Source organism: Aphelocoma coerulescens, chromosome 2, assembly GCF_041296385.1.
Source record: "Aphelocoma coerulescens isolate FSJ_1873_10779 chromosome 2, UR_Acoe_1.0, whole genome shotgun sequence".
NCBI lineage: Eukaryota > Metazoa > Chordata > Aves > Passeriformes > Corvidae > Aphelocoma > Aphelocoma coerulescens.
This window is the reverse complement of record NC_091015.1, coordinates 115,532,932-115,559,371: the sequence shown is the minus strand read 5'-3', so window position 1 is coordinate 115,559,371 and position 26,440 is coordinate 115,532,932. Positions and strand designations below refer to the sequence as shown.

The window sequence follows — 26,440 nt, the reverse complement described above, 5'->3', positions numbered from 1 at the left end:
CAAGCCAACATAACAGCACTTAGCATGAGGTACGGAGATTCATGTGAGCAGTATGTTACCTTAATTTCTTTACTGATAAAAAGTTCAGACAGTTGGTAGTTTAATCTTCTGTCATCTGTTAGAATTAGAAGGGATAGTTGGGTGCTTTTTAAGGTGCTTTGAGTTCAGTTTATGGATGAGGATTTGTAGAGGATATGCCTATATCTACTGAAATAAGGTTGGGGTTTATCTAAATGGTATGAAAGTTTTTATTACTAATTTTCAGCACTTCATTGATGTTATATTAGATGGCTCATATAAAAATCAATTTTCATTAAGTCAGCAGTTTTAGGAAATTGCAAGTGTTTAAGGTATGTAACACCAACATTTGGATGTGTCTATGTACTGTATTATGGGTCTTCTTAATTAAGGTGATATTGAATAAGTATAGCAAAAAAGAATGTCAATTACCACTTTTAATAATAAGGGGTTTGGAATTATTTGCGTAAAAATGAAACTTTAAAAGCAAAGAGCAGGGGTGAATAATTTTCACTTTTCTAATTTTTTAAATGTCTTTCATATTTTTAAATTCTCATTACAGTGCACAGAAATCAGTAATTAATAGAAGAAGTCTGGATCAAGTTTTACTGTGAACTTACATTAACATTTCTAATGAAAACTAAAAATACTGTATGAATCAAGGAAGGAACTGAGGATACAATATACACCCTGCATATATTACTTAACATTTATCTTTTCTTTCCTCCAAATGAGAATCTGACCTAGGTACAATATAATAACCTGAAAAAATCCAAATTAGCAATTGTAATAGCTAAGCTTCAGACTAAAATAGAAGCTTTACCCAATTTCTGAAAAATTTGCCTTAAGCTGCCCTTATCATTTTTTACAGATTACCTTATTCAGGGCAAAGTGTAATTACAGTGAAGTCAGCTGGAACTTGGGGTTTACACCCCGTCTTATTTACTTGTCAATTTTTACCTGTTTGTTTTGGTTTTGTTACTGGTGCTGATCAAAACCAACAAGTAAGATGAATTCAAAATGTGACGCTGTTAAAGCCAGCATCTTGAAGGAATTAACGTAAGCCTGAACCTATCCTTTAGAGTTGTAATCCAGCTGCCTCTAAGTCTCTGTATCTATAAAAGTAATAACTCAGACGAGTTACGACTCAGTCCTGTGCCTCTTCGTGGGATTCGGGTTTTGAAGAGTGTAAGAGAGTAAGATAGCTTATCATAAAATGTCTGACAGCGCATACATCAGAAGGGTTTACTGGATAAAGATGCAATCTCTGTCCATCTGCTCAAGGCAGTTTATAGCTTTCTTATTCTTTTGCAGATCACCTACAAAGCAGTCAGTTCCTTTGACCCAGAAATAGATTTATCCAATCAAAGTGGACGAGTCTCAAAGCTAGGAAATGAAACGCACTATCTCTTTTTTGGACTGTATCCTGGCACTACCTACTCTTTTACCATCAGAGCCAGCACAGCTAAAGGCTTCGGACCTCCAATAACAAATCAGTTCACAACTAAAATATCAGGTACTTGATCAAAGAATATTATCATTTCCTTATGATAATGAGTTGGGTGATTCTTTTCTTGTTTACTTCTTTAGAATTTAACAAGCAGCAAATTGAAAAAGGGAAGAACACGTTCATCCCCGTAGATGTCAAAGTGACATATATTACCATATCTGAAGAACTTCCAAGTGCTTAGATATTAGCTAGTATTTTGAAATTCCTGTTCACAACTGTAACATATCACTCGAGAAACCCCTGTGAATTATGTGTTTGCAGCCAGTGCCAGCTGCAGTTGCAACATTTAGCATAGGGTTTTTTTGGATCTGAAGATGAGGGTTTCATTCAGAGCTTAGTCAGCCTTGACGTGATTCTAAATTAGTACAGTAACAGTGCTGGAAAATCTCCTTAATGAGCCATGAACAATCGAGAGTAGAGCAGAGATGCTGTTCGTGTAGAGCTCACTTAGAAACTGTAGTTGGCTGCCAGGCTGCCTGTGTTCCTGACAGGCGTGGGGACTGAAGTGGATGTGAAACTGTATTAGCCGAGAACATCAGGACTACTGGTTTTCAGATAACAGCAGCATGACTCTGTCGCTTCTGCAGATCCTTGACCAATATTTCAAGCCCTCCCTTGAGGCAGAAGAAAATTCATTGAGGGGATGGAATGTTGTTACATCCTCCAGAATGCTTATGTAATTGATGACAAAATGTTTTGCAAAGTTACAGTTGAAGTCCCTTTATTCTTCACTTCTCTACAGTCTGCTTCAGAATTAAACTGGCAGTTTGATGATAAGTTGGTCCCTTGATAATATTTACAGAAAATTGCCTTACCTCTTTGTGGTCAACTGTGCTTTCCAGCAAGCATTTGTGTACAAAATCTTCTCTTCTACTCTCATTTTATGTACTTCTTCCCCTCCCACCCCTCATTTTCTGCCCTCACTGGAATGAAAAAAACTGACACATGTCAATCAGAAATAAAATTATTTCTTCTATATTATTGTAAGAAAGGGCAGTTAATGCAAGGTGGAAATTATTGCCAGTGCAGGTGTTTGTAGAGAAACAAAAATGTTGTTAGTTTTCAGGTTAGACAATTAACTCTGTATGGAACATGAAACATAATCAACACTGATCAGTAAAGATGGAGTTTTCATCCCCTTTCCTATACCGAGCAGAAATTTTCTCTGTCAAAAAACAATTTCTGACACAGCAAAACTTTATATGAGTTAGGATGATGAGACCACCCCTTAATAGAATGAGGAATGGGGACTTGAGTACAGATGAGAATCTGAACATTTGGGAATAGTACTGGACCTTGAATTGTTGTTTTCTAAAATGATAGTATGACCAACAAAAATTCACTAGTGGGAACAGGCATTGCAGGCATGCTTGAGGGTGAGGCCAACCTCCAAGTCTCCATGTGGCGAGGTTCTGCGAACTGTCTGGTCTGCACCACACTCTCAGTGCTTCCTCTTAGTTACTGTACTAACAAGGAATGTTCATGCCTTGTCCACAGGTAGTTAAAACCAATCTCTGATGAATTTAAAATAGAAGCAAAATGTGTGTATTTTTTAATGTACTTGAAAAGTCACGACTGGCATTTTAGCTGTCGAATATGGAGCCCTCTTTGCAGTGCTATTGGCTGTGATCTTATTGTCTCACTGGAAAGCTTTGAGGCTCTTTCATGTGGCCAGTGCTCTCCAGTTTGGACAGATGTGGAACAGAACTTCTGAGCGTTTCTGGATGAAAGTTTCACTATTTTTTGGAACAGATTAGGTGCAATTTGATCAATTTCTGCATTTTACTTTGTCTAATTCTAGACTGCATTTTATTCTAAATAACAATCTCTTAATTTCCTAAGTGTTTTGAATAGTACTCTTATATACTGTAAATAGTTGTTGTGTTTTATTTTAATATTATGTTAATATTTCCTGTTCTCTCTGCTTGTTGGTTAGTTCCTTCTTTACGTCTAGGCAGTGTGGAGGAGGAAGATTCCTAATTTAGACAGGGAAAAACGGAGAAGAGAAAAAGTAGCCAGGACTAAAGGTTATGACTGGGAGAACCACAGCTCTTCCTGGGACAGGAAGATAGTTTTGGTCTTTGTAGGGACACTAAAATTAGTAAAGAGAGCTAGTAGGGACTTAGGAGTCATAAATTAGGAAAATCAAAAGACTTGTTAAGGTATGGGCAGGAGACTAAGGACAAGACATGACAGAGCATTCAAAAAATGTTCAGAGCTCATACAGCTTCTTGGAGATACAGTTCCTATCTGTCCTTGTTTTCAGGATGGTCAGGTTGAGAATGGGACTTTATATGAACAAGTTCTGGATATTCAAAGCTGCAAAAAAAAGAACCTTTAAAGTAGTGTGTAATAGTATGACTTTAGTGGGTGCCCAAATTACTTAAAATGATTAGTCTAAATGTTAGTGCCTTATATCCAGGATTGTAAACAGAATAAAACCCTCTGAGCTTACAAGGAGGTTTTTGAAGATTAATTTTTTATTTGTGAAATATTTCAAAACTGATGAATAGCAATGCAAAGCAGTGGAGATTTTAATGTTTTCACAGCAGACTGAGGAGTTGCAGAGCACAGTGCAATCTGTAATGCAATCCTTACTTGGATATGTAGGGCACTATGGATAAAGAGAGAGAATGTCATTTACCTTTCAAGTAGATGCAGATACTACTGGGAAAATGAAAATTATTCTAAAATACACTTGATAATAATTTGCTAGAGGTTCATATTACCTGTAGGTGAAGCATAATGCACTCTATTGGTATGGTACATGCAAAGCATCCAGTAAGATGAAACTATATGAATTGAGAAGAACTAAATGGATCTTTGAAAGAATCTTCTAAGGAAAAGATCTTACCCACCAAATGTATTTTCCATTTTAAATGAGAATTAGTTTAGGGAAGTTAATTGCCCTGCATTATTCCTGCAGTCAGAAGAGACCATTGCAATCACCACTTTTTGCTTCTATAGCCTTTAAATCGGTTAATTGTGCATCTTCATTAACAACTGAACAATAAGGATGCGGCAGCCTGTCAAATAACCAATTAACTGAGTAGCCTTCTCTCCAATGTAATGATACAAATGTGAGTAGATGATAGCACTGAAGAAAGTAGGAACAGTAAAAGGCAATAACTGAGGCATCATTTGTTTTAATCATAACTGTAAATCTTTAATGAAGACACAGTTTGCCAAAGTGCTGAGTGAGGCTTCAAACTAAGATGAACTCTTATCTTGGTGGACAATAGACACAGACAGTTATAGCACTAGTTAAAATTCCAGGAGAAACAGATTCTGAGAATGCATCCTGATACAACTGACATACTGAGAAAGCTGGGCTCAATTTCAAAATCTATAGTCACTTCAGCATGCACATTTCCAGATGCTGTTCTTAAGATAACTTTTCATTTCCAAGTCATGGATTCTCAATAGTTTCTGCAAACTTACACTAGTATCTGTTTCCTGTCTTGAAATTGGCAGTGAGCTGGTATTTCTTTATTTGGGATTTGTTCTTTATTTTTTTTCCTGAAGTTATTTAACAGTTGTCTCATGCTTGCATTGTAACAGAAAGCGTCTTAGACTTAGACTAGTAGTATATGGTCTTTGTATTTGAAGAAGCTTTTAAAATTGCATATGCAAATAAAGATACAGCTCTTGGAAGAAGAAATACAGGAATAATGATTTATTTGCCTCTTTTCTTTTCTTATTCTAGCACCCTCTATGCCACCATATGAACTTGAAACACCTTTGAATCAAACTGACAGCACTGTGACAGTCTTGCTGAAACCTGCACAGAGCAGAGGCGCTCCTGTCAGGTACTGGGGGAAAAAAATCTTTATAAAATTAAAAAACAAATTGATTGATTTCTTGAGCGTATTTTCTGGGGATTTTCTACACAGCAATCAGTGTCTAAATTCATGTCTGTATTAGCTCTAATTAAATTAAATAACTGAAGAAAATGAAAGTGCTTTGATGTTGAGTGTTCATGTATTGTTTAAAGGATTTGATCCAGATGCAAGTGGTTTGTTCTTTGAAGATAAGGAACAAAGCCATAGTTCTGTTGTGTGGGTGGCTTCTTTAAGGTAATTGCTTACTACAGTGTTATAAGTTCAAGGGCATATCACATTTTTTATGCTGAGCTACTGTCTTTAATATTCAGTCTTCTTGTTTACTCCACAGATTTAAGATAGTCAACTCTTAGTAAGTTAGCCAATTTAAACAGTATGTACTGTAACATTCATGAAGTGTTTACATTATTTGACCATGATAGCAGAAATAATAGTTTAAAAAATCAGCCTGGAAAATCAGTATCTTGGATTCTTTAGTGTTATATAGTATCTGTTAATGAATTTCCAGTTTTCAGAGGTTTATCTCCCTGCCAGATACATGGTACTATGTAAGTTTTTCATTGATTAGAATAAAAGATGCCTGATTTTCAGTGAAGAAGACAGAGAAACAGTTAGATTATTTTAAATGAGAACCAGTAATGAGCTCAATACTCTGAATAAACAAAAAACAAAGATGAGAGAAAGATTTTTCAGAGCTGTAAGATGTTTTTCCTTTTGTCTAATTGTGTATCCTCCTTAATACTTCCATTACTGTAGGAAGAGTTTCCATCTATACTGAGTGGCTATCAAATATTTTCATCCTGATGCTGAAGTTTGTGATCATTTCTGTTTGGGAAATACAGATCTGGTGTGCTCATACATGCATGAATGAAAATAAATGTTTCTTGGGTTTGTTCAGAATATTCATACAATTCATATAATTAGGGGTTTTTCCTATTAGTTATATATATTATATGTACATAGGTCTGCATTTTGGAAATGCTATCCAATCATTCATTCAGACAGCTTTTTAAAAAGAAAATCTAGCACATCACAGAAGTCTGAACCATCTGAGAAAAAAAGCAGGAAACTTTAGAGCACATTTAATGAAACTGATTTAGCAGGTTAGTTTAAAAGCAGAATTATTTGATATTTGTCTGACTTTATCTCACAAAGCTATAGTGTAGTCCTTCTGAATCCAAGCATCTGGATGAAAATGATACAAGTTGGAGTCATTGTTTAAACATGAATGTATTAGGCTATTAATAAAAAAATGGTTTCAGTCCTTTTATCTACATCATGAACTAAAGATGATTGGCTCCTATACAGTAGTGACATATCAGAAACTTCACTGACAATAGAAGGGAGCTCGTTAGGAGATGAAAGTCTGCCAAATAAGTGTTTGAGTGGTTAGGGAAATAAGAGGAGAGATTTAAAGTGACGTGAAGCTATAGAACTGACAGATGAACACACAGCAGCAAATTTACCGAGGTCCTTTGCAACAGGTCTTAAAATAAAATGAATGCTGACTGCAAACTTAGAGTGTAAATGCTGAGTGAGGCAGAGTGAAAATGAAAGTAAGAATTTCTTAATACTTCTAACATTTTATAGTACATTCCACTTGCAAGCACACTGCTTGCAAGACACATTCTGCATATGGATTTTATCATCTTAATCTGTATTCATTGGGTGTTAAAAGTTTAGTCATACTTCATTTATCCACACCACTAGGCAAGAAGCCTTGTCTATTGATTCTGCTACAGCTACTGGCTTGGTTAATGCAGATATTTGAAACTGCACTAAACTTGCAGTGTAAATGACTGTTGTTGTTTTATTGATCTACACATCAGCCATGACACATAAAATTCGTCAATTCCTGAGATGGAGAAGGAGAGCACAAATTCTGTCATTCAAGTCAACAAAGCTGATACCTGAGGTCATTCTGAAGTCCAGCTTTTTTTCCTGTGGTTAAATTCTTTTTCTCTTCTTAAATAAGAAAAACCTTTTTATTTTATGCCACTTAGAATCTGCACACAACGAGCACAACATCAAAGGAGAGAAGGCATAACGCTGATTGTTTAAATATTGATTCAAAAAACAGACTATATAGAAATGTTCAGAAAACTCTGTTTACAGTGATAAAGTACATATTAATCTTGAAGGCCAAATGGCACTCCACGTTGTTTTAGAATTCATAAGACTGGACATGATTGAAATGTATTTTGTTAGATATTTAATACAACAAATACTGTTTGTTTTGTCTCCAATTTCAGGTCCAGCATGTTTTATGGCTGTTGCTGTCTTTGTTTCAAGGAGATTATTTTGGAATTATATATACTTAAAGCAGTAATGCATTCAGTAGTGATGAATGTATGCACTTCTTTAACAGCTGGCTAAGCCATTTTGATTTTTAGAATGATTGTAATTTGCAAGGCTTAAATGAAACAAAAAATGTTTAATTTAAGATGATCACTCTGTGGAAATTGTGTAATATGGGTCTTATTGTGGATATTCTCTTTTTTCAGATATTTCAATTTAGGAGTAAAGTTTTGAAGAATTTACATAAAAAGCATACAAATGCAAATATTTTTTCTATGAGGGCCCTTCAACATTTGTTGAGGGGGGACTCACTCTTCCAAGGTAATACCATTTGTGTATTTTACTTCTTCAGGGCAAGTTAGCCTAAATTTTAGAAGACTCTGGGGCCAAATTTTTTGCAAATGTTTCAATTGGTCAGTGCCATATACTTAACTAAGGAATGCTAATTTATTGCACAGATCTGGCTCATACACAGGAAAGAGAACTGTAACGCTCGGTTACTGCCTGCATTTAGTGATATTTATACATTCATCTGAGTTAGAAAGAACTTTAGGTTGTCACATTCCATTATAAAAGGTTCTTGTGATCTTCCCCTGAAAAACATTTTCTTGCAAGGTTTTAGCTTCAGCAGGAGAAGCAAGTTTTCTTTCTTGCACCTATTTCTATTCACTCTTGCTATGATTAAGGTCAAGTGGTGTTTCCACTTCTTTTATCTGTTTACATAAGCAGCAAAATGTTGTCCCCATACCATCCTCTTCTTGCTATTCTGTGCCACATCCTCAAAAAGCTTTAATAGTAAGCATCCCAAAGATTTTGACTCAGATAACACTGGAATCACCTGGTGATAGCAAGCCTCTTTGAGGAGCAGACTGGGAAAGGAGCAAAATGAATAAGAAAGAAAGCAAGACCATCCAGGCTCTACTCTGCCTCATGAACTCTTTTTCGTATTACATTATTACAGAGTTTGGCTCAGCTGGATTTGCCCCATTAAACTCCTCTGGCCAGTTAATGGCCCATTCAGCCAGCCTTCTACTCTTACAGACACCACAGACATTCAGTACTTTCCTATTCCAGTCTGAAATGAAAAAAGAACAGGCTGACCAAATGTGTCAGCTAGCCAATCCCTGTGGATGCAGTACTTGGCATTTGGGACACCAGAGTACTTCCTGCTCTGACTGCTGTGAGTATGTGGGATCAGTCCAGCAGCATCTGGGGCTGCAAAGCTGAGACAGGATGAGAGGGAGAGAATTGCAGCAATTGCCAAGTAGTGTAATTTAAAAATATGTTAAACAAAACATGCAGAAGGAAGCAAATAAACTTTGACTGATGTGAGTTGAAAGCTAAGTGTTCTGAAGGTAATCTGTGTACTCTCCATGCTTGCCCTTTATCAGCTGTGTGCCCAACTTCTTCAACTTGCATAAATAAGAACTCTACTGGGAAAATAAAGCAAATATCTCCTTACTTGAAGTGCTTAATTTTGAAACATACTTTTAATCTCTCTACCTTGAAGAAGTAGCATTTATTGTACTTCAAAAGGCCATAATAAGATAGTACAACTTTGCAGTACAACTGGGAACTACCATAGAAATTTCGAACTACATGTTATCTAAAGCGATAAGCGCTCCTTTCACACTTTGTCAGAGGGACACATCATGAGGTGTTCAGATTGCCTAAATTTCACAGAAATGTACATTTCTTATTGGCCTAATCCAGACCTTTAAAGGTATCCTGTAAATACTTGGTTCATTGTCACAGCTGGAATGAAGGTTATCTGCACATGGTCCCTGGCATAGGAGCAGCATGATTCACAGGAAATTGAAATGGTGTAAAGAAACCTCCAATCTGACAGTCTTCCAGAAAAGCCACTGCCTACCTTTATTCTTGAAATGTACCGTCTTTACAAAAATGAATCACTTGGTCAGGAGATGAGCAGGTTTAGTTGTTCACTGGCAATCAAGAAATTGAAATAAAAACTAGCAAGCTAGCCAGGCTGTTTGGAAACACATGCAGATATCATGGGAACTCAGAAAGCAGCAGGATTCCAAACACTGAATAAAAACGTTTCAGGATATTTTCCATTGCTGTGAAAAGTCCATGAGACACTTGAATTGCTGTTGTGAGCACGTTGTAGCCACAGGCCTGGGCCTCAAAAGTTGCAATCCACTTCTCAAAGTTCCTGATATCTCAGTCTGAGTTTCTGTGTTGCATAGTAAGTGTGCAGTGTTAGTTACTGTGCATGAATTATGAAGGCAGGCATCATGAGTATAATTATAAATTCAGGATATGTGAAAAAATGAGTTTTGAAATGGGAGAATGCTGATTGGCAACCATAAGAGATGTTAGTGTTCTGTGTGGGCAAAAACATGACAAGAGCACATGCAAATAAAGACATTGCAATATCTGCTTTTTTAGCTATGTCCTCTCACAATTTCTGCTTTGCAGATTATGTAATGCTAGCATGTTATTGTAATTTCCTTCTATTCCCAGTGGCATTACATGGTAATGCAGTAATGAGAAAAAAGAAAATGCTATGTAGACACAGTTGAGGAGAGAAATATCAGAACTGTACATTAATCAGCAGAATTTGGAAAGCTTCCCAATAAAATGAAAAGTGAACTCTGGCCTTTCAAGAGCTCACAGATAAAACAGTCTGGATATTAGGTGGATTTGTAATAAAGAAATGGTTATGTTGAAATAATGTAACTATACATGTTCAAGTAGCATTACTAACTCACTAATATTCTGAAAAGCCATGTTCAAAATACAGCCTTTCAAAATACTGTGAAACTACAGGATCTAAAGAGCATGAAGGGAACTTACTGTCCATTCTTTAATTTGCTTGCTATGAGCATCCTTTCTATTGCTTAAGGGCCTGTAAACATAAAGGCCTGAACTGTGTGCTGTAGGGTCAGCTCTTTCCAAATCATAGTTTTACTACCTATAAGGCAGCCAGTAAACTTGTTTGAGGATGTCTGTGGTAGAGAAGGGATTGGGTTTTATTAATTCCCATAATTGTCACTTCTTTATAGCAACACGTGTAATTATTTACAGCAGAAGGGTCAATTTCTGTTTCATTGAGGGAACAGGACAGTAATTGCTTATGCTATAAAAATGCTGTAATTCTTTTTTGTTATGCAGTAGAACTTGTCCTTGGATTTTTTAGTGTGACTTGAGCTAAAATTTATGGTACCTTTTGCCTGGACATGCATGGTGCAGCTTCACATGTCCTGTTAGATTGTTCAGAAATTTCCATGGTACTTTTACTGTGACTTTTCACATAGTCCCTGAGTAAAATGAGTATTGATCCTTGATTTCTTTAAGTACTAATTTGTGTCACTGAGAACTCAGCACATAATGACATCTGTCATTTAGCAATTAATAGAAGTTTATCCATAATAAATAAAGCAATTTGAGAATAAGAAAATAGATTATTCCATATCTCTGAAGAGATTATATTTCAATTTCATAACTCACTAATACTTTCTCACAGGTTTTGGTTATAATTAATGACTTAAAAATTTGCTGCACTTTTAGGAGGCTCTGCTCTTTTTTTTGTATTAACCTTCCTTCTACATGCTGGCCTTAGTTAAGTTGCAGTGGAGACCATATCTTTGCAAAATTCCTTATGATAGTCTTCTCCATATTGCTTACCTCTCATTCTGACAGGATGATAGTCCAGTTCATCTGTACTATGTCTTTGTTAAGATCCTTTGGAACTCTGGGTTTTTCCAATCTCCCTCATGAAGGCTGAAGTCCAGCAACAATTCAACCAGTGAGTCATTAACTCTTGGAACTCACACCTGTTTTCCTGGCTCTGGACTGCCAACATAAGTCAGAATTGGTAAAACACATTTTTCTAAAATCTACTTACTAAAATGAACAGCCCAATCTGTGAGTATGCAAGGAACAGAATGGGGTCATTTTTTCACGATCCCTTTCAGAGGAATGTCTACTCAGTGCTCAGGTTAACATACTTGAGCTCAGACCATGAGTGTGCATATTTACCAGTGAAATTTGTATACCCAGTACCATTCTCTTGTACTGAGGCCAACAGGCTAAAACTAGTCCATATTCATACTGCAGAGCTCTCAGGCACCAGGACCCCTTAACAGATTGCCATTTGGGAATGGGCCCTGATTGATGTCTAGGAATTTTGGAGAGAGTGGTAGCTGGCTGGTGCCACAGCCCTGCTGGGGACCTTTCCAGTGATGTAACAGGGAGGACCGTGTTGCATAAATAGCTTAGATGGATTTTAAGCAGCTCAGTGTTAGCAAGTCTGAGCCACCTGTTCTCAAGTATCATTATGTTTCCAGTAAAGCAGCAGAGACCTCTAACTAGAAATACAAAGTTCCTGAAGCTCCTCTCAGGCAAACAAGAGACCTGAGGTCCATGTTCTTTTCTCACTGGACTTTCAGTGTGTTATAATTTAGATGGTATTTAAATAAAAACAGAAATAATGGAGAGAATAAAGAGAGTCTCCATTTGATTAGACAGGTTTCATCATGTACGCTCTCCTAGCTCTCTGGTTTTTCTTGTATTTGTGTTTTCATGTGAGGCCAGCTTCAGCAGGAGACCACAGTAATTCTGTACAGACGGGTGGGGTTTGGGAGCAGTGTGGTGAAAGCCTCTAAGGTTGAAAACAGTATTTAACCCCAGCCTTTGGTTTCTGCAAACCTGCTGGAGTTGTTAGATTGTTGTGGAAAAAGCTGGTATGACTGTCACAACTTTCCTGAGAGAGCTCAGACACTTGTATCTTAAGCAGATGTAGACCTATACAGTAAAACCCAAATAAAGTGCCTTTTATGTCTTTAAGTGTAAGTATCTGTTTCTGTCTGAGTATAGGAAGTTCCTCGATTAGGGCCATTGATCATCCCAAAGAGACAGTATGAGAGGTGCAATCCTACTTCATGTCAGAGTAGCCCTCTGAGGTTGTAAAGAGACGTGTTTCTCCCACTGAGTGCGTAGGGGGCTCAAATCTCCTTCTGGGTTCTTGCCTTGAGAGAAAGAGGTGTTTAATGTAGAGACCACAGTGAAAGAATTATGAACATGACTGGAAATTACTGCACTGAACGATTTTTGAAGGAGATACAGTTTAAACATATCCAAGTTCAAATGCAGAACCAGAGCATTCCTTGAAAATGTAGGAAAGACGTGCTGTTGCTCTGTGCTTACTGAAGTGTGCCAGGGATTTGTTTTCATTTTACTGTGTGCTGTGGAAGGATTGAAGAGGGAGTATGTGAGCCAGCTACATTTCCCCCAGTGGTTGTTGTACAGGATTATGTGGGGATGTACTTTGTGGAGACATTTTAAAGTAATTTTCTGACAGTGTGCATCACAGTTGGTTTGTAGCCACAGTGCTGAGTGACCCATTCTAAATTCCTGTAAAACTGTGGTTAGGAATTGTCAGACACATAAACCCATTGCTGTCTCTTGGAGCTTTCACTGTTGACCTTAATGTGTATTATGTACGTGCACTTCCCATATCCTTGTCTGTGTGAAATTAGATTTTCCACTGTAGCTTATCATCTTACCTCAGTTCTTTTGTTTTTGTGAAGGTTTGAATCCCATCAGTATTTTTACTCTCAAATTCTAGATGCCAAAGTGAGGTGTCCCAAGTGAAAAGTATGGTGTCACTTCTGGTCTTCATTCACCCATTGGACTAAATGAGCACTCAAGTCAATCTTGCAGGTCATACTGGAAGCCCTGTCTGCTTGGGCCCTGTTAGTGCTGAAGCCTTGGCAATATGGCACATCAGTCTTTCTGTTCTCTAGCTATGCCATATACTTGATATTTTTTGTGGTCCTCAAGATTCAGTTCCTTTTCTTTCGTAAGTATTTAAATTAACTGTGTATTTTTAAGTGGTTCATAAGAGCTCTAAATCAGAGACTGTGATATAAATACACATTCACTGTGCTGTATAGTGATGTACTAAATTATCAACTGAGAGGTGACTCAATGACATTCTGCCTGTTTTGTTTATAGATCTAAAATATAGATATTACATATTTTAATCCATTTGACACTAATCCTGCCTGCAGCATTGGATTGGAACGTTGCACAGAAAATACTGAATAGCCTTCAGGATGAGATGCAAAGTTTGCCTTTTATGAGCTAATAACAAGGATGTGTATTGTAAGATAGAGGCTCATTTTGGAAATAACAGAGGAGAAGAAAGTGTGAATGGATAGCTTACAGTATGACTGATCATCAAAACACAGCATGACTGTGAAATAGGCAAATAGACTGTGCTCAGCAGGTGGGGCTTCCAGCAAAGGTGACAAGCTATGAACACCATTGTACAAGACACTGGCAGACCTCATGTGAACTCCTATGCCTTGTTCTGATCTACCAAGAAATACCAATATACTGGCACTACAGCAGTGGAGTGTTTTGGTGTAAATGATCATGGAACATCTGTGTTACATGTGTAGGAACCAAGAGAACTCAGCTTGTTTTTTAGCTAGCCAGTTAAGACCAAGAGAAGAAATGATTCTTTTCTAAAAATGCATCAGAGGAATAACTTTCAGAGAGGAAGGAGAGCAATTTCAATTTAGAGAGCATATATATAAACAGCTCAAATATAAATTCTCTACACAGTGGTGAATTGAAACAGGTATATACACCTGTCAGGAAGGTGGTGCTAGTTAAAATCACACAGCACTGTGGTGCCGAAAGTACATTTTTCAGTTTTTTGTACATGACAACCCCCAACAGAGCACAAACTTTTGGCAAGATTTTCGCATGGATCAGAATTGACTGAGTGACAAGGAGCAAAAAGTCAACAGGATTTTCTAATAATTGAGGTTGCAACACAGTAGTAATCAGTACCTGTTTAATGGCTTTTCTATAGATTCTTTGACAACGGTCATTGACCTTAGGAAATTTTCTTCAGTATTGTGACTTTTAAGCAAGCTTGAATGAGCCCTTTATTCACTAGCAAACACTAAATGGCTGCTGCATTAAAAAAAATATTCTGTTGCTAATACTTAACTGTATGGCAGGATTGGGGTTTCCAGAACAAAGTAATTTGGGGCAATTCCTAACACTCAATATAAATAATATTTGATTGGGCCATTCTAAACCATTGAACTATTTGTACTAAAGTGTTTTGATCATGTGTTGCAAGCAAACAAATAAATGCTTTTATTTTATACCAAATAATGTTAAAGGAAACAAAAGGATAAAGAGGAGTGCTACATGGAAGGAGGAAGAAAAGCTATAGATGCACTCCAAGTGAAACACTGTCATTCCCCCTACTTGATGCTGAAGGAGTATTCATTTTACTGAATATTAACATGAAAACTTTCTGTTATACTGTTCATGTAAGTAGGAAGGGAAATCACTGGCATTTACAACAAGCATCATGACTCTAAAGCATTGCTAAGTAAAAGCTAATCTGCTCAACCGGATTACATTAAATGACACAAAGAAACATTAGAGTCACTTACTGGGCTCTACAACTCAAAGCAGCAACTCTTTAGTCCAGAGAAGGGTAAGTGCCTCAGCCTGAAACAGCCTCAGAGAGCGGTAGGATAGATGTATAAGGCATTTTAATAATGTTGAATTTAGGGAGAAAGTACCGTGGGGAAATCAGATGAGGACAGATGAATTAACTGCGTTCTCACATCTAGAGCTGAAGCTGTTTTCAAGATTAGCCTCGTAGGGTAGTAGAAGCACAAGGCCAAAATCTCATCTGTATTTAACAGTTGTGCTAATCCTGAACTGTGCAGAATCTTTTATCTACAGCCAGATTTCCTGTGGGAAGAGCTGTACAGTGTCATGCTGCCAAGGTTTCTATGCCACCTAATCCTACCAAAGTCATTCCCAGTGCAGGGAGGAGGAAGAGTTATACCTCCACTGACAGAATAGAAGGTCAGCCTTGTATTTATCCACAGAAGTCCTGAAAAACTGGGGATGATGCCACGAAAACTGACTTGTTTTCTGTGTCTGCCTGCATCATTCTGCACTGCTGATTAAAGTGCCCTGCAGAGCCTTTTTGTAGGGAAGAAAGAATGAAAATGAACACAGTACTCTCCGTTTCCAAATTGCTGGACTGGAACCCACTGCATTTAAGTTGTGGAAAGAGATGATAGCATTGTGAGGTGAGAATTCTGTTGTGGTTATTTTTGCTGTGGTCTTGCTCTCCTACAGCAGAGCCAGCAGGAGGAAATGTGCCTGTGCCTTGGGTGCTTAAGTGATAATGCTGGCTTCTGCAGTTGCAACTGAAGCACAGGCATGTCCTGCCTTCCACCAATTTTCCCATGAAAACAAAGCATCTGGAAGGAGAAAATGGACAAATGAGACCACATCTTAAATGACTGTAGTGGAGCTGTTGGAGCTAGTCTCTCTGTGCTCCATGGTGTATCCCCTCATTGAATAGATTAAAAACTTCATATCCACTGTGAGTGCTTTAATGAGCAGTAAACAGTTTTCAAGCTTTGAATCAAAAAACCTGTTGAAATTGGATTGTGTATTCAGTCAGCTGCCTCAGCAAATATTTTTCTTCCTGTGCTGCACACAAACCAGCAGATTGCAGGCATCCTTGAATAAAGGGAGAAAATAAGCATTCTCCCTGTACTTACAGACTGCTCATTTTAACACATGTATTTTGTTAATTCCCCAGCTCAATTCAGTAGTGAATTTCCAGTGCACAGCTTTGTAGAAGTTGTAGGATATGTTTAGTGTTAACAGTGTTATTAATCCATTAGTGGATCTCCTGCTCTAAATCCTACTTCTTAATTTTTGTGTAATATCCAGGCTCCTTGATCAATTTGCATATTAATTTACATTCATAAATAAAAGCTGTGCAACTGGCCATAGTCATGCTCATGAACACTGGTGTATGTGCAGACTGTCCACACCTCATGGACACCCTCCAGGGCATAGTTACAGCATTGCAGTAGTCTATTGTTTACTAGAAAATATTGAAGTAGAGTATCACTTACTTGTAATCTTGTAATCAGTTTTCCTTAATAGAATTATTTTTTTAATTTATAAACCCCTGAAGATATTGCAGTGTATGTGCAGATCTTACTGTCGTGATTTTAAATCCATAAGCTGTATGTTTTTCTTACCTTTTGCAAACTGCATTTTCTAGAAGTTTGTGGAGAACAGAATGAAAACTGCTGCTCTACGAGGCAGCATCACACATAATATGCATAAATTGGGAGTTGAATACAAGAGACTGAGCAATAATATATCTTTATCATTTATGTATGGATTTAGATCTGAGGAAATGTTCCTATTCCTTAAGAACATCATATTGTTTCTCAAAGTATTTTCTTCATTGCTCTTATAATTTAACTTTGTATAGCTACTGATCTTCTTCATGGCTATTGAGGAAGAAATCTCTTGCTTACAAGTGGCTCTGGATTTCTTTGAAAGTAGAAATTACTCAGGCAGGTTCTTGCATGAAGACTGCTGCTTTTTTCTGTTACTCCATTCCTTTTAATTCCAGTACAGTATTTTATTGTATTATATCCAGCTTCCCTGAAGACCATAGAATGAAAATAACATTGTATAGTATTTATTTAAAAAGAGATGTTTGAATCTCAAAATTATTTAGTGGAAATGACCTAACACATTCATCCCATGTAGACTTAAAGAACTAGGACTGTCTCTGTTAGGTGGGAATTGGCCTTCCCGTTTTCTTGAGAATCCAAGTAAACTGGTCAGTCAGACCTTGCCAGATCTATTTTCTGCATAATTTGTGAAAACTGAGTAACAGCATGGCATCATATTCCATCATAAGAAAAGTACCTAGTTTGTGTCTTCTTTCCACCCTGCCTCACATAGCAGGATGGAACCAGGTGGAATCTTATGGTTTGAGTGCCATCAACAACTTTGCTGGAGCTGAAAGTGTGTTGTAATGAATTTTTGCATTCCAGTCATAAGCAATTTTGAAGCAGTAGTTAGCTGTCTTTGAATATCAGAAACTCAGGCATACACTTCCAGAAGCAATGCTTCCGATTCTGGTCAGATGGGCTGTGTGATCTCACAGATTGTTGCATATTGGTTTGCATGTGTTCAGACTCCTGGAATTTTCTTTTGTATCTTCCTCATTGATCTGTACTTCAGTACCATTGTGCATCAGCGTTTTCCTTCTCTGTGACAGATTGAAAAGAAAGGATCAGTCAGACCTGACATGACCTTCCATTTTGAATATTTCCTTCAGATCCCCTCTAACTTCGTTCTTTTTTAGACTAAATTATTTTAGACAGTTTTGCTTTCTTAAGTTCTTTTAAACTGTGACAAGACTTCACTCCTTTTTCCATGCTTTCCTGTTGTTCTGTAAATTGGCCTTGGCAACCTGAAAGCTGGTGAGTTAAATGGTGTAATATTGGCTTGTAAAAGCACTTTGCTTCCTGTACTGAGATACTTTTATCTTGTACTTACGAACTTACCATTTTTCTGTGTTCTTTTTAAAAAGAAATTAAGCAAAGAACGTAAAGCTGATTAAGAAGCTTTGAAATGGTCTTTGGATTGTTCCAAGTATCATAAATGTAAATTGATTGAAAGTCTGTTTTCTGGCTTGGTACCAAAATACATCGCTGTAGTTTCAGCAAAATTTGTTGAAATAGAAAACAATGTTAATAGAGAGCACAGTTCCTCAGACAGTGAGAATCTTATTTTATGATCTAATGGCACATTTTAGCCTGCAGTAATAGATAAGGTTTCTCAGTTCTTATGATTCGCTACTAAGCATAGGATTTCAAGGTCATATTATTTGATTTGGACTAACTTTGGATCACAGCTGTGCTTGTTTGCAATCTGGTCACATTCTGTTAAGTCTTTGGTAATGCATCTAACTTCACACTTGGATAAATCAAACTGATGAACAAAAATGTATGTATTAAGAAGTCTTAGAATAACTTGTATTCCACTGCTGGTATTTTATGAAAAACAAGCAAACCAAAAGAGAGGCTTTCTAGCCTTGGTAGAAAGTGGTATAACCACATCTGCTACAGTTTGGTTCTGAGAAACTGGCAATCTGACTGAAATGAAGACTTCTAGAATAAACTGCTAATTCTTGCCACCATATAAGGTGATCATTTTGCATACTATATATGATATCTAACCTTTAATCACAACTGCTGTGTCCTTGTGCTTGTTACAAATTTCTAATTACTAAATTGCAATGACATCAAAGAATAAATACTCAGATAAAGAAATCTTTAAATTAGTTAAGTAAAAAAAAATCAACAGCAAAAGTCTTTCATCTTGACCTAATTTACTTGAAATTCTATGCCTGATGTGAAGATTAATAACAGGTGGCCTTTTAGGGAGCACTCAGCTTGAGTCTAATGTTCTAGTTGTTCTTTTATTATCCCAAACATCTATAACTAAAGGATTTTTTCACCGTGCCCTTTGTTCACAATATGGGACTGTAATTGAGTTCATATTTCTCGCCCAACCTTTCAGCTGTAATTAATATTTTATTATATCAGATTTTATCACTAAATAGCCTAGCAGCAGGGTATTGAGCCACACACACGCTCCCACACACACATGCACACACAAAAGCCATAGTGACTTATTGATGCCAAGCAAGTTGCATGTAATGAGTTGTGGTTGAGAGAATACAAAATAAATTCATGGTAGCCAGCTAATATTCCAAAGCAATTTAGAACTGATCTTATCTTGATCAAACCAGGACAAAGAGAAATTAAAGTTACAAGACTGAAATATTCAGTGTGGTGTTACTATATCTGACATGTGGCATCTAACAAAAATGGTCTGTGCAAGACCAGCTATTAACTGTTTTCATGATTATATTTTAGGAGCAAGAGCAGTTTAGTTCATACGCTTTTTGTACTAAGTTACACACTGTCTTCTGAGCTCTGCTAAGCACTAACACCTCCACAGCATGACAAATACAGAAGTCTGAACATATAAGTTGATTTGCTATTTGTCCTTTAAACTGCAATAAACGAAGATTATTTCCTTGCACTGCACTGCATACCAAGGGGATGGTGAGTGTTACTCTAAGTTATTGTGATGGAAATAAGGTGTTTTTAATACAAATTTTGAAAGATGGAGAAAGTCTTATCATATAAATATCTGTAAGCAAGATTGGAGAGAAATGTTTCATAAACCTAGATGACTTTGATGTTTGGTGGTTTCTGTTATAAAAGCTTCCCCCATAATTTGTGACTAACTGGCATCCCTGTTCTCAGCAGGTTTTTACATGGAAGTCTCTGCCCTCCCCCACCTCTCCCTGTCTGTCTCTCCCTTTTTTCCTCTGCATCCCTCTCTCTCCCCACCTCCCTCTTGCCCTCTTCCTCCTTCACTCATTGCTTTGAATAGGTGATTGCTGGAAGAAAGTACTCAAATTAAGAACAGATCACTAGCAGGATAGTATAGAACAAGCTCTATACTTTAAATGGCTTGTTCATTGTTTGATAACAGCAGAAATAGCCTCTTGAAATCTGTACCTGCAACTTTCTTTTTAAATTATTTTGAGTTGTTTGTACATATCCAAGCCGCTTAGAGGATGAGTAGGCCCTTCTTCCCAAGGGAGAGCTCTGTTGCAGAGGTGAAGAGGAGCTAAGCCTCCTCACATGGTCAGGAGAGGAACTGCCGTGTGTTTCTGGCTTCATCTTGCTGTGGTGGGAAGGATGGCCTAGGAGATCCAACCCTGAGACTCAATGCAGATGAGAGCAGAGTTTTATTTCTGGTGGGATAGGGACAATCTGTTTAGCTTTCTGCAAGTCAATATATCATGCTATCTTCATTCTCATATCTAAAGTTAAAATAAGTGGAAATAGCCTTTTGCACTCTAAAGAAAAAGAGCAAAAGATACCTATGTATGATTGTGAACAACTTGGCAGTGGTGAGGAGTGTTGTAATAAGCAGCTGTATGTATAGCTCACTTGACATTGTCTGTGCCTTAACTGTGCCTCCCCTGATGGGGGAGACTTTTTAGGGTCTTTGCCAGGAGTCTGCGAGACAAACAGGGACCTTCAGCCTTCTCTGCTTTCAGATAGTTGTTTATTAAGTCTTATCAGAGAAATAGAGCCACTAACGTGACCCAGACATAGCACAAAGCAGAGAATGTAGGAGAATGCCAAATTATCAAGATTACACAGCCTTTTTAAAGGTAAATTAACCAATGGTCACTAAAAGTGTACATTATTTTTACTTTTCCACCAACGTATAATAAATCATCTTGTCACATAGACAGGAACTGCAGAATTCTTTATCCAGTCATCCCAAACTACTTCTACTGCAGAATATGGAGTAGTAGAAGAAGAAGAAGAAGAAGAAGAAGAAGGTCTGGAGAACAACAACAATCCCCCATTTTGAAGTTTTTTGCTTTTCTCTATTTACTATATTAATAAACCCAAAAACTCTAAATTTTTCACCCTGTGACAATCTTACATAGTATTCTATCACCTAGTTCACACCAGTGTAGATTCTAATTCTTCCTAGAGGGTAGGCAGTTTTCTGCATGGACGAAGATCAAAACCAGTGTTGTCCAGGGGGGTAGAACCCTTCAAAACAGGCAGAGAAATATTCTCTGCACTCTAGGTTCCCACACTCACTCTCTGAAAACTTTTTTTTTTTTAATTTACCTTTTCCAAGTTGACCACCAGAAAATTTTAGAATAGTGGCTTTGTGGACTATTTTGTGGAATTAGTAACCTCACAATCTCTGTGTGGTTTGCATTCATTTTAAAGCCAAGTTGTGAGAAGACTGTAAAGAAAGTAGGAGGCATCCCTGTTTTGTACTGCTTGGTAATGAAGTTGGTCTCAAAGCCCTGGAGGATCTGAAGCTTTAGGTTAGTTCAGTTTAGACCAGCATCATTTAAGTTTGTGATATTGCTGCTTGGGTTTAAATTAAGAGCATAAAGCCTTGTGGAGTGAGATCAATAGTATCTGGTTCCTAGAGGGACTGAGTTGTTTCTCAGTAGGAATAAAACTTTTCACTGGTAAAATGAAGAAAGGGAGTACTCCTTGTCTTCTGTGTGCTATATTACATGTCCAAGATCAGAATTAAACTCTTTGATGTATAAATAAAGTTTACACCTGATTTTTTTTCCTGGTTTCCTAAGAAAACAAGTCTTAAGTATCATCCTGTTGATCTGCCTGTATATTCCTTCCTTCCCTCATTAATATAGGACCTCTTGGAAATTTTCAAGCAATAGTTTGAATGTTGCATAAAAAGTGTCTCACATACTTTGGAATCCCTGTGAAAGACCCATATTAGCATCTGAAGGGATAGGCTGTGTTAGAGTATGAGTTAGTTCATTTCATTTGGTCCATCAGCAAAGAGCTACAATTCACATACCAGCAAGCCCAGTGTGGAGCTCAGAAGCAGCCACAGCATGTGTTGCCTCTTTACCAGCCAGTGTTTGGGAGATACTAAAAGGAGCTGAGCATATTGAGGGTGGGAGCTGGGTATCACAGGTGACATGTGGAATGGAGATGGGATTATGGCATGTTCTTGGGTACACATTCTGAATTTCTTGCAGTAAAACTTGTAGTGCCTTACTCTGTTTATAAGGCTTTGAAGCATCTCCTGTTTCAAACGGCCTTTAAAAAATCCAGTACCTGATCAATGTAAATGTCCCGTGTACATGGAAAGAGCTGTCAGCAGAGATGTTTTACTGTTGCCAAAAAGTTAATGGTGACATACCCATCAAAAAGATTATAAGCTTATGTTTACCAGAGTTATTTATGGAAGAATCCAAGCATCAGTTGGTAGACCAATTCAAAAAAATGCTCAGTAGATCACAGTGAGTGTACAGAGATCTTGTAGGCAGTTATTCTTGGATAGCAATTCCCCCCTCCAGTCTTATGAAAGTATATAATACGATTTCTCAACTCTATTATGGAAGAAAGTAATTTTATAAATTATGCACAATTTGTTTGTAAAAGGTATTTGATTTCATAATATAGCTATGAAATCAAACACTTTTTGGAAGCATACTGTGTGTAATTTATAAAAACGTAGCTGACTGTAAGTTGTTAAAAATGCTATAAGTGTATCTATATTAGATAGACTTCATTTTTATTGCATCTTTCCTACTACTACTTTTTATTTTCCCTTCTTATTTACCAAACAGGATGATACATGTGAAGCTGTTTTCAGTACATTATCTGTTATTTTCTTCTTTTCTTCTCTACATTTCTACCTTGTGTAATCTTTTGTATTCTTGAATATTTCAATCTTTTCCTAGTTTTGTTTTGTCTCTCTCTTTGTTTTTCTTTCTATTTTCATATGCACAGTTGCCTATCTGCAGCATTTCTTTTTTTCTGTGAAAAAAACCCAAACTAAACCAAACCAAAAAAAAAAATCACAAACAAACAAAAAACTCCTAACCAAACAAAAAAAAAAAAAACAGAAACACCAAGGGGAAAAAAAAAACACCACGACCAAAATATGTTGCCAGATCTCTGGTGCTCTTCTTAGTTTGTCACTCTTAGCAGATAGATCTCATTGATCCAGTATGGAGCACATTAGGGGAGCTCTGTAGTCAAAGAGTCTGTCTTTTTCTTGTCCAGCATGTAATAGCTGAAAGAAATTATGAATGTGGAGCCAAATGTTCTCTTGTATTATATTACTTACACCTGTAGAAAACTACTTTGAACTCCTTGTGAAACAGTACTATTTTAAGTAGGGTTAATTTTATTTATATTTTGTACTCACTTTGTATTGTGCAGGCCTATAGACTATGTAAAAAATTTATATTTTTTCTTGACATTTTTGAATTTGAATAAAAAGCAGCCAAAAACATGAATCTGTATTAAGTATGGAGACTACAGGCCATGGTGAAGTTATCAGTGTTTCAGAAAAAGTATGTTTCTGATCATAGGGGGTTTTTGGGGCCTGCAATATTTTAGAACGTTTATTTTTTTCAGCAGAAGAAACAATGATTAAAAACTTCCCCTTCAAAATAACAAGTAGATGTATATGATTACAGAATAAAAAGAAAGGTAGAATTATATGGTTGTTTCTAAGTATGCAGAATTGCTAATACATTGTGTATTAACATATGTGGATCATATCAGTCTAGAGCAGTACTCAGCCCCTGGGAGAGTAAGGGTGGGGAAACTCTATTTATAGATGATTAAGGAATTTCAGGTGTGGAAATGTACATAACAGTTGTGAAGACATAGTTGCAACTTGTCATCTTGGTAAACCTGTTTGTGGTAGTTCTGACAGTCACTCTGGTAGGCCAGTGCAGTAGTACCATTCCCAAGTCCTAGCTGGGAACCAGTATTTAAAAAATTAGAAATAATTAACCATGGAGTGGTATAACCAGGGAGAAGAAAAATATCCTTTCATCAATATTTATCAAGGATTAGGGGGGTTGGGAGGGTTGAGAGAACAGTTTTGATCCCCTTGCCAGTTCACAAATCTTAGTTAACAAGAGAGCAGTCTCTTGTGCCACAATTATTGTTGGCATTATGTCTAAACACCATTTATATACATGTTGGGTAAATGGTTCTTATAAATTTTAATATGCTGTTTCAATAGTAAACTAATACTTCTTTTGAATAAGTGTAGGTTAGCATATATATTGAATTTATTGATTTTTTGCAAAGGATGGATGGGATAAAGTTAAAACTGCAGTCCATCAGCAGGCTGTATGTTGTAAAACCAAGTACAGATTATCTACTGCCGCCTACATGTTGGCAATCTTTATTGTCCTGCTAAGTAACAAAGTATTACAAACTGCAATCCTTAAAAGATTTTCTACCCTCTCTCCTTCTCTACTAACAAAACAAAACTATGTTTTGGATTGTCCTTTGTGATAACTGAACCTGAAGGGAGAAACATTTCAGAAAGGTTTAGTGAATGGTGTATGATTGCCTGCAATTACAAGGCTGAAGATCGCTGGACACTCTCTGCCCCTGACAGGTGTGCTTAGATTCTCTAAAACAATGAATCTATACTAGGAAATAAGGTAAAAAGTTAAACACTCAGTGTCATCAGGACTAGGTGGTACCCATCTGGCCACTGGAAAGTAGGAGTGTGCATCGTTGTCTCCTTTTCCTTGCAGATTTTCTTCTAGGAATTTTAAATCCTAGGGAGTCCAGATTTGCGAAAGAGAAATATATTACTTCTTCTCTGTCTGGAAAAAGAATTTGAATGTATTATGAATTTATGGTGGCCATTAAATTACCACTTTTGGAGCCTATCCGTCTCTTCTGCAATTGAGATATTATGTAGCACATTTTCCTTCTCAAGGGAATTGAACCCATTGTCATATCCTCCCCTGGTGACTGTCCTTGGAGGAAAGAACAAGAAAAATACTTTAACTTCCAGTGACATAATGCTTTCCATCTGAAAACTTGTCAGGATTTCCTGTATAAAACCATAGGAATGCTAAGGAGAGGTTTGCTTGGATGTATTTTTCCCAGAAAATCTCCTTTGTAAATCCTGACTTTTAAGTCTTTGAGACTGTCCATACAAAAGAGTTGGGCAGTCACAAAGCAGCTTAGGAGTTTTACATTAAAAACCAGATACTGTTCCCCAGTGGACTTGGGTCTGTGAAGATAAAGCCTATTACGACACCTGAGAGTTTACATTTGGCAGTATCTCTAGGGACTGAACCTAAGCTGTCTTATCTCCTCCTTTACAGCCGTTAAGGTATTTCTGCTGTGATTGATCTGAGAAATAGGGCTCCTTGCATGACAATGGAAGTGTTGTATAATATTAGTCTCTCTTATGTTCTTGCCAGGTCTGATTCCAAAAGATTTCTTGAATTTCATTTTTCCCCATGGGCTGGGAATTTCAGGTGCCGGTAATAGTATTTCCTGAGAATGAAGACAGGCCCTGCTTTGGAGAATCTAACCAGACTTATCTCTTCACCTGGCAAAGCTAGTAAATAAAGCCAGGTGTGAAAATAGAAGCATTCCATTCAAGTTTGAACAAGCTTCTAGCACAAAGTATTTTATTTACTTAGCACCTTCCCTACATTTGTGAAGCAACAGCTGTTCCACGGAGTTAGAAACCTGATTGTGGAGCTTTTGTTTGCTTGGAACCTCCTGGCTTCAAGTAAAGATGCAAACAGAAAGTTAGAAGAATTTCAGACTCCCTTCACTCCAAAAAGCTATAAGGATTTAAGATGCTCTTCGCTCACCCAAAGAAACAGGCAATGCACCTCTAACACTGGTACATTAAGTGCTTAAATGGGAACCATCACAAGAATTTTGAGTTACAAGTTACACAACAAATGTGTTGTGAGAATATTATTTGCAGCATTGCCTAAATCACTTTTTTCCCTGCTATATAAATTACATATTAATGTATTATTTTAAAAATACTCATTGGCATTGTTGTTGGCATTGGTACAGCAACATTATTTTAGAGGTTTTGTTCAGTCTGCTTGTTTTTCTTCACTTCGAGTTCTATATTTTCATATCTGAACATTATGTTTCTACAAGGGATTTTTTTTTAAGCTTCTTCATCTCTTTTTAGAAGCTATAGTGGGCAATGCTGTATTTTGCATAAAGCCCAGAAATGCTCTGATCCACCAAATAAAATGTCCCTGAAATAGAGGAGGCTACCTTAAACGTCCTCTCCATGATTAGTAGGTGTACTCATTTGTCCTTCTGCTAATCAAAAACTCCCTGGTCTTACTTGTAGTCCGCGGTTGAACCATGTGTGCTTCCACCTTTGATAAAATATGCAAAATTCTATAGTGGTCAGAGGGACAGGCCTGCTATTCAGCTGGTTCTCTGGCATAGGATCTGTTCTGGAAATATACAGAGTATATTTTATTCACTGTATATTGGGTGTTGCTAGAACTCCTGACCTGCTG

At 37.1% G+C, this 26,440-nt stretch overlaps 1 protein-coding gene across 14 annotated transcripts in view; it reads left to right on the top strand.

Moving 5' to 3' along the window:
- Positions 1–26,440, top strand: part of PTPRM (protein tyrosine phosphatase receptor type M) — a 463,481-nt gene that overhangs the window by 246,190 nt on the left and 190,851 nt on the right. For all 14 annotated transcript variants that reach the window (XM_069004459.1, XM_069004462.1, XM_069004458.1 and 11 more), the window contains 2 exons: positions 1,333–1,534; positions 5,235–5,337. In XM_069004459.1, the coding sequence (XP_068860560.1) occupies positions 1,333–1,534; positions 5,235–5,337 (305 nt within the window). The remainder of the gene's footprint in view (positions 1–1,332; positions 1,535–5,234; positions 5,338–26,440) is intronic.